At 33.5% G+C, this 9,123-nt stretch overlaps 1 protein-coding gene across 1 annotated transcript; it reads left to right on the top strand.

Moving 5' to 3' along the window:
• Positions 1 to 4,377: 4,377 nt before the first annotated feature.
• LOC135137706 (uncharacterized) lies at positions 4,378 to 5,257 on the top strand. The gene is made up of 2 exons (XM_064067424.1): positions 4,378 to 4,714; positions 4,777 to 5,257. The coding sequence occupies exons 1-2, from the start codon at positions 4,446 to 4,448 to the stop codon at positions 5,255 to 5,257; spliced, it is 750 nt and encodes a 249-aa protein (XP_063923494.1). The 5' UTR covers positions 4,378 to 4,445.
• The last annotated feature ends 3,866 nt before the right edge of the window (positions 5,258 to 9,123 follow it).

Here is a 9,123-nt window from a genome sequence, read left to right as displayed (position 1 = left end):
GACACCAATCGCGCGTGTAGATAACCCAAATCGCAGCAACAATACATTTAATAAAGCTACCACTCGACAGAGGGCGACGAAAACAATGTGTAAAAATCTCATACTAAACATTTATATAATTTGCAACGTTGCCAGATGAGCCTAGCACAACTTTGCCGTTATTTCTAGTCGATTAGATTTTATTTCGTTTAAAAGTTTCTGGTGAATAAATGGAATTATTATAATGAATAAACAATACAAACAAATTATTACTTGTTATTTTAAATACTTGTTAGTGTTGATGAAAACATAAATGGTAATTAAAGTTATTCTAAATACGGTCCGGTCCGGTAGCTCAAATTTTACAGTACGAGTGATATGTTTCAGGACGAGTAGGTAGCCGAGTCTTTAATTTCGAAACGAGTACTGCGAAAAGAGTTACCGGACGTATGTTATGTATTTTATTTCATACTGTCAACATACTTTTTTATTCGATAAAATTATTATTATTTTGAGAAAAAATCCAAATCGAGTCACTTTTTCTCACATCGTTAGCAACCGCTCTTTGGTAAATGTTTTAATTTGTTTACTCGTGCAAATCAGCATCATATGTTTAAACACATAGTACTTATAACACTTTACAGGACTTATTGTTTTGTATAATCCGACTCGATGGACGAATGTTTTGTGCAATCCGTCTCGAAGGACCAATGTTTGTGCAACTCGGCTCGTCCTACCAGTATTTTTTGTAATCTGGTTGATACATCAATGTGATACCGAATTGTACTTTGATATTGCTCCAAGGACCTTTGTTTTCTTGCGTGCGAGATAATAGACAGCGTTCGGTTTCGATGTTTAATACAGGACGGTTACAGAAGTACTAAATTTACATTTGTATTTACAATAACAGGTAAAGCAAAAGAGACCCAAAAGGGTCAGTGGCCGCTTCCGGAAATGGAAGACTTGTCCTTTTTGGCCACGGAGGTAGAAGAGTGTCTCTTCTACCACCGTGTTTTTGGCTCAATTTTATCGGACTTGTCCGTTTTTTTGATTTTACCGGAATAGTTCGATCCAGTAAAACGTCAAACTTGACATAGTATGAAGTAAAATAAATAAATTTTATGATGTAAATACAATTAAGTGTATCGATAATTCGCTACTGAAAATTTATTGAAATATAATTTGTGTTAAAAAAAGATTTTTGTGGTTTTATGGTTTATTAAATGTAATTAAAATAAATAATATCAAGAACTTGTATTATATATCAAAAACATTAATTGTAAATAAGAAAATTATGTAAATAAACCATAAAACCATACAAAATTTTCCTGCGACCTCTATTCAAAATCCCAGTTTACCAATAGGAATTAAGGCACAAAGATGTTTCACTGAATTTATTACCGATTTTTCAAGAAAAGTATGCTTATAAGCCTATAAGCGTCTAATGGGTTAAAACAACAAATAATAATCACAATTTATTTGTTTTGTGTGTTCATTACAATAATCCCATTTATTTACCAGAAACTTCTAAATGAAATAATATCTGGTTGACGAGAAATATCCGCAAATTTGTGTTAGGCTCATCTGGCAACGTTTTCGGTAGGTAGGTATCAATGGAATAATGCGATTAGGTATACTGACCGTTTTAAGGAGTGCTCGTCCAATAGTGCGTAAACTAAAAGATTTGGTAATTTTCTTGGAAGAGTTTGTTTCTTCAATGAAAATTTATGGTTTTTAATTCTTCGGCCGCTTGAAAGTCTCGCCATGTGAAAATAGATTATTTGATAACCTGTTTCGTAATAATTGTAAATACGAACAAAAGCATATTTGCATATTCTAAACAACTGGCCATATCGATTCCAAACTTGTACAGATATGTTTTTTATTGTTTCTGTTTTCAATGAAATAAATTTTATTTGCAAAATACTTAATGTCTAACGACATATCACGCATACATACTACCCCATTTACTATATTTTCAATCTGTGCATTTTTCGCTTCATTCGTAGGAGCCAAGTAAGAAGTATCAGTGAGACCGGCGGACTTTCAATAGCTCGTAAATGAAAAGATTTAGTAAAGTTTCCTAGAACAGTCTGTCTCTTCATAAAAAAATTTAGACATTTTTACTATGAAATATAGGTACAATACGCTATATTCCACTGTTTGTTTTCTATGAGATACGACTAGTTCTTGTGCCGAAGTGAAACACCAAAAAGTCTAAAGTCCGGAAATCAGAGTGAATTTTAAAACACATAAAACGACTTCTTTATTTATTTAAATATTGTCCTGTAACGTCCTATGACGTGGAATGGAGTTTCTTAATGTACAAAAGTATGTTAGATAATAACCGAAAAATTTTCTTGATTAAAACTAAAGGAAACACAATTATTACTTGGAATAAAAATAAAGAATATCAAGAACTTGTGCTATGTATTAAAAATATGTAATTTCAAATAAGTAAATTATGTTAATAAACCATAAAACCACAAAAATCTTTTTTTAACACAAATTATATTTCAATAAATTTTCAGTAGCGAATTATCGATATACTTAATTGTATTTACATCATAATAGTTATTTATTATACAAGCGGTTAAAGTGAATGTTTAATGAGCGGCCAGTTTAAGGCGAGAGCGGCGTATGCCGCGAGCGCCTTAAGACCACGAGTTACACATTCATTTTAACCGCGAGTGTAATACAAACTTTTATTCAATTTTGACAACCCCAAGTCCCAAATTGTGAAAAAATTGGTGATTCAAAGTTCACATTCGAGAAACGTCAGAATTGACAGCGACCAAATAAAAGTTTTATATGCGTAGAATTTAGGTTACAATATCAGGTGTGTGTGTGTAGTATGTGACTCTGGCGACGGTGTTTGTTTATTTTAAATAAACTAAAATTATCGAAAAATTGCAAAATCATGCAAGATTCCAACGGCAAAACTTGCTCCCAAAAAAGCGCAAATCAGAAAGTGTATCAAAAGTTCCTTAGATGGAAAGAGCAGCAAGGCATTGGAGAAATTACAGAAATGGTAACCATGGTTTTAAAACAGCAAAATAAAAATTTTATTTCGCTAGCGGTTTAAAAATTTTATGGTGCTGCCGGATAAACCAAAGCTTTAGTGGCCTACTGACGGCAAAATAAACGTTTGTTTACATGTCAAAATTGAATACAATTTATTTATTTTACTTTATACTATGTCAAGTTTGACGTTTTAGTGGATCGAACGATTCCGGTAAAATCAAAAAAACGGACAAGTCCGATAAAATTGAGCCAAAAAGGACAAGTGTTCCATTTCCGGAAGCGGCCACTGACCCTTTTGGGTCTCTTTTGCTTTACCTGTTATTGTCAATACAAATGTAAATTTAGTACTTCTGTAACCGTCCTGTATTAAACATCGAAACCGAACGCTGTCTATTATCTTGCACGCAAGAAAACAAAGGTCCTTGGAGCAATATCAAAGTACAATTCGGTATCACATTGATGTATCAACCAGTTTACAAAAAATACTGGTAGGACGAGCCGAGTTGCACAAACATTGGTCCTTCGAGACGGATTGCACAAAACATTCGTCCATCGAGTCGGATTATACAAAACAATAAGTCCTGTAAAGTGTTATAAGTACTATGTGTTTAAACATATGATGCTGATTTGCACGAGTAAACAAATTAAAACATTTACCAAAGAGCGGTTGCTAACGATGTGAGAAAAAGTGACTCGATTTGGATTTTTTCTCAAAATAATAATAATTTTATCGAATAAAAAAGTATGTTGACAGTATGAAATAAAATACATAACATACGTCCGGTAACTCTTTTCGCAGTACTCGTTTCGAAATTAAAGACTCGGCTACCTACTCGTCCTGAAACATATCACTCGTACTGTAAAATTTGAGCTACCGGACCGGACCGTATTTAGAATAACTTTAATTACCATTTATGTTTTCATCAACACTAACAAGTATTTAAAATAACAAGTAATAATTTGTTTGTATTGTTTATTCATTATAATAATTCCATTTATTCACCAGAAACTTTTAAACGAAATAAAATCTAATCGACTAGAAATAACGGCAAAGTTGTGCTAGGCTCATCTGGCAACGTTGCAAATTATATAAATGCTTACTATGAGATTTTTACACATTGTTTTCGTCACCCTCTGTCGAGTGGTAGCTTTATTAAATGTATTGTTGCTGCGATTTGGGTTATCTACACGCGCGATTGGTGTCCAAGCTTTTCGCCGGCGTTTGACGGCCGACTGTTGGTGCGCCATCTCTTGTTCGCCGGCCGTTGGCCTGTTCGCTCCAAACAATAGCATGGGTCTATCTATATGTATTTAATCAATGTTCTGACTCAACGTTTAACGAAGCAAGAAGGGCTCGTGATGCTAAACGAAAAACTTTGCAAAGTTCATTAAAAAAAAGAAGAAGTAGTTCAACAGTTCTTTCTGGTGATGAAATACGAAAAATGGTGACAGCTTGGAACGAGGACACACCAGCCGGTTTACAAAAGAAATTCTACCAAATTTCAGCGTATGAACTTGCATGGCGTGGTGGGGAGGCGGCTAATTGTCTACTCCATTACTTTAAAATTGAAAAAAATAATAAGGGAGAGGAAACTGGCAGAATAGAATACAATTCGGTGTTTTCAAAAACTACACAAGGAGGTGCAAAACCCTTGGCCAACAGTAAATGGTTAATTGCTAACAAGGACGACCTAAATATTTGTCCCGTAAGGTAGGTTTCATACAGCCAAACAACTCCAGTTGCGGTTTTCATGGTATCTATTTTTTATTTAGATTGTTCAAGAAACTTTCGTCAAAACGGACCACAAATATTACTACGGAGAGATTTTTTTTAACTCCGAATCCGCAATGGCAAAACGACAACTCCCCATGGTACAAAAATTGTCCTGTAGGCAAGAACGAAATAGGAAAATGGACCAAATTGGCAGCAGAAAAAATTGGTTTAGACGTATGTAACATCAATATAACCAACCACTCCAACAGAGCTACGGCTGTGTCACACCTGGCAAAATCTGGACTTGACGAACAACAAATTATAAAAATTACAGGTCATGCTAGTACTAGTTCACTGGCGCCTTATTTGGAAATTGACACAGAACACCATGAACAAATCATTAAGAAAATGCGTTTGCAAGAAAAGGAATCGAACACTGTCGTATCTGCAACCAATGAGCTGCAAGCGAAGGCGTCTTCTAATAGTACCTATAATTATAATAAGTGTACTTTTATATTTAATTCTGACAGTTCAAAATAAATCAACAATGTTTTGAGTTATTTGACTTATTGACATAAAAAAATTATCGCGATAATTTTTTAAGCCAAAAAAATTTTCGAAATAATTTTTTTTCTATGAATCTGATTGGTCGAATTTTTAAAAATAAAGCGTTTTTATTGGCTAAAACTACCTGAGGTAAATTCTCATGTTAAATTTTAGTCACCTTGAAGCAACTTATAAAAATGATTGATAGTTCACATTCATTTAAAGTACAAGTAGCAGAAAAAATTTAGACACATATAAAGAGACAGTACATATTTCTAAAGTAGCTGCGCACCATAGAGGTAGAATGAGAGGAGGGAAGATAGTTTGAAAAAATGCCTGGTACCGAACTTTCTACTAGGGTCATAAATGGTTCTTCCAGGTCCTCCGAAAAACTGGTTGTTCCAGTGGCGTGCTCGAAAGCGTTTGCGGGATACTAGACACAAAACAAAAATAATTTCATAAGAAAGCATATAAAAGCCGCAGCAGCAAATTTACTTGAGTTTTTAATTGGTTAAGATTCATTGCTACAGTCGTCGTGTTATCCCCACCTTCGCGCAAACCGAGCTAATTCCTACATCACCTAATGATCTTAACATGCATTCTTAATTATGAAAAATATTGTTTTGTTACCTTTTATAACTTTATTTTAATGCATATACACTGACCGGCAAAAAAACCGGCCACCCTAAAAAATTTCGCAAAACCAAACTTTAAAAATTATTAATTTAACTAGTGATCGTTATTTCATTAAAGAACTATTCACTATGGACACATAATATATAAATTAGCAAAAAAAGAAGACAAATAAACACAGAATTAAATTTAATTTAACAAAATAACAGAAACAGAGCGACAATTTGAGAGACAGCAAAAGAGCTAAATGTTCAAAACATACAGCATCGCAGTTAGAGAGAATTCTCAGATGTTGCCGGCTATTGAGAATTCATAATTTTTTGGACAATCGTGTGATTGTACTGGGCGATGAAAAATATTTTACGTTTGCCTATTCAGAGATGGAAGGATGGATTTTATACAAACAAGATAGAAGAAATTACAAATAAAAGTGAGTCGAAGGCAAAGTTTGAAGATAAAATTTTGGTTTCATGGGCTACATCTTCGGCTCGCGGTTCAGCACCATTCATTGGCCGTATTAGAAGTGACGCGGTCAATACATAACAATATATGGGAACACCATAATAACGGCGATGTAATATTTTGACCAGATTTAGCAAGATGCCATTATACTACAATGTCCAGGGATTGGTTAGAAAGAAATAATATAAATTTTGTACCTAAGATAATCCCCCCATAGTGCCCCCAGTGCGAACAATCGAAAACAAAATTCGGGCAATACTAAGTAGAAAGGTTTACAACAACGGCTGGGAAGCCAATTTACAAGAACAAATTACCAGAAAGTTAGAGAAATGGACGTGGACACCATCCAAAGGTTGTAAGACCTACATATGAAGACAGTTTTGCCTCGTATTGACTATAACGGATCTTTATCTGTTTTCCCATTAATAATAATTAATTAAGAAATTAGCACTTTTCTGGGTTCTTTTTGAAATTCAAATAAAATTAAGTTTGAGCTTCCTATTATTAATTTAAACTTTCTCTCAAAACGTCTTTTTTTTACGTTAGGTTTCTCAGAAATTAAAAATGTCTCTAATTTTCTTTAAAATATCTTTAAGATTTTGTTTCCTATGAATTTCAAATTTTCTCTTCTGGACACCACTTTGTATTTTTTGACTGATGATGAAAGTTTAATTCTACCTCAAAGAACTAAAAACCAGCATATAGTATGTACTGAATGAACCAAGTCAACAACAAAAATGACGTGTAAAAACACACCATAGAATGAGAGACTGGACGAAAAAATGCCGAACTTATGCATTCTTACATAGTAGCAACTGATTATTATCTAACAGTGATAAACATGAACTCAAATTATCGCAATTCACATATCTATAACAAATACTCCTATATTCGATATTTATATATTTTTTAAATTTAAATATTAATTAATTAATTAATAATTAACAATAAAATAATAAAAAAATAAATTAAAAAAACTAAATTAAATTTAAATAATAAAATAATTTTTTGAAGTGATTCGTTAGGGACCCTGAGCTTTTAGGGTGATCGCCGGATAGCCGGGCGAGCCAGTCCGGCGCTGTTTTAATCCCTAGTTTGTTTCTTTTAAGGATTTCTCCGAATGTATTGAAATTTTGTATCAACAATCCTCGTTTTGATAAATAAGCAAATGTCGAGTTTTGACTTGACTGGAGTATTTTTAACCCCTATTCTCCGAATAGACGGAAATTTTGCATCAATAATCCCCGTATTGAAAAACTAGCAAATGTCAAATTTTGACTTGATTAGAGTACGAGTATTTTTAAGCACCAGTCTGCAAATTTGTTGTGGGGGTAGTTTTTAACGGTTTCTTCGAACGGGTTGAAATTTTGTATCAACAATCTTCGTATTGAGAAATAAGCAAATGTCGAGTTTTAACTTGATTGGAGCATTTTTAACCCCCAGTCTGCAAGATAAACTGTGGTCTGCAAATTAGAAACGCCTTGGCGAAGTTTGTATAGAAAAAATGTTTCTATTGTAAATCTTTACGTGGAATTCGTGTTAATACTCCTCAATACACATAATGAAACACGTGTTTCAGATTTTTTCGAGGTTCCACCTATAAGAAAATAAAAGGAGGTGACAATGTTTGTACGAGGCAAAATATTTTTATTGCGATTTTTACTTGAAACTTTGTTATCAATGCTCTTCAGTACAAGTAAATTTTCAAAAAGATGGAATCAATGGTTCTACAAATTTTACTGACGTGATTTAAGCGAAATCTCTCCAGAATGAGGCATAGCAACACGTGTTAAAATGTCTCAACTTGAGAGCACCTGTATACCCCAAATCTCCCCAATAAATTAAAGTAACCATTTTCATCTTCCCTGATAAAAAAAAACGGAGTGACTATTCGTATACACATTATGTACTAATAGTACAAGGGCTATTCATACACACAGTGTGTACGAATAACTGCAGCGCTATTCATACACACAGTGTGTACGAATAACTGTAACGCTATTCGTACACACAAATGTACGCCCACACACGAAAGATTCTGACGCCTGTTGGCAGCATTTGTTTACTCTTTACTCAGTTACTGTGCCTATTTTTCAGTTTAGTTTCCTTAAATACTTATTTAGTGACCATCATCAAATTGATAAAAGGTATGTGCGTGTATATTAGTACCATTCAGTAACTACACAAGTCCAATCATTGCTTTGCAGATATAAGCATAACCTCCAACTTTTGCCGCCACAAATGTTCCCAATGTACCTTGAAACTCCAAATCAAGTTTAATAATTTCTGCAAGTACTGCACATCTTTTCAATAACAAGAGAGTAAAGTTAGAATATGTTAACAGTCGGAAAAACTTTCGAAATTTACGAAGAGTCAGCACTAATTTTAAAAAATTACGAAGACAAGAATTATATACATTTTTACAAGAGAAGTAATATAACAATTTCCGAAGCAAAGAAGAAAAAGAAGAGAAAGGCCGCTAACTGTAGTGATGACGTGCAATATTACAAAACTGATTATGCATGCGCCAAAGGAGGGACAAATTTTAAGAGTAAATCAAGCGGCCAGACAAGACACAAAACGATGCAAGGATAAAAATAAGTATTAACGATAATCATCAGTTGTGCATTACAGAAATTAACAATAAGCATAATAACAGACTTGAAGAATCCTCTTATAAATTTATGGCTAGAAATCGCAAACTGGATCCAAGTGACAAAGAAGAAATGAATCTTATGCAAATGAAAACCAATTCAAAAGACGCA

The sequence above is a fragment of the Zophobas morio genome, unplaced genomic scaffold, assembly GCF_036711695.1.
Source record: "Zophobas morio isolate AGI-343-1 ecotype UQ-CSIRO unplaced genomic scaffold, CSIRO_AGI_Zmor_V1 ptg000029l, whole genome shotgun sequence".
NCBI classification, from domain to species: domain Eukaryota; kingdom Metazoa; phylum Arthropoda; class Insecta; order Coleoptera; family Tenebrionidae; genus Zophobas; species Zophobas morio.
Note: the sequence above shows the minus strand (reverse complement) of the source record. Positions and strands in the feature narration are given on the sequence as shown.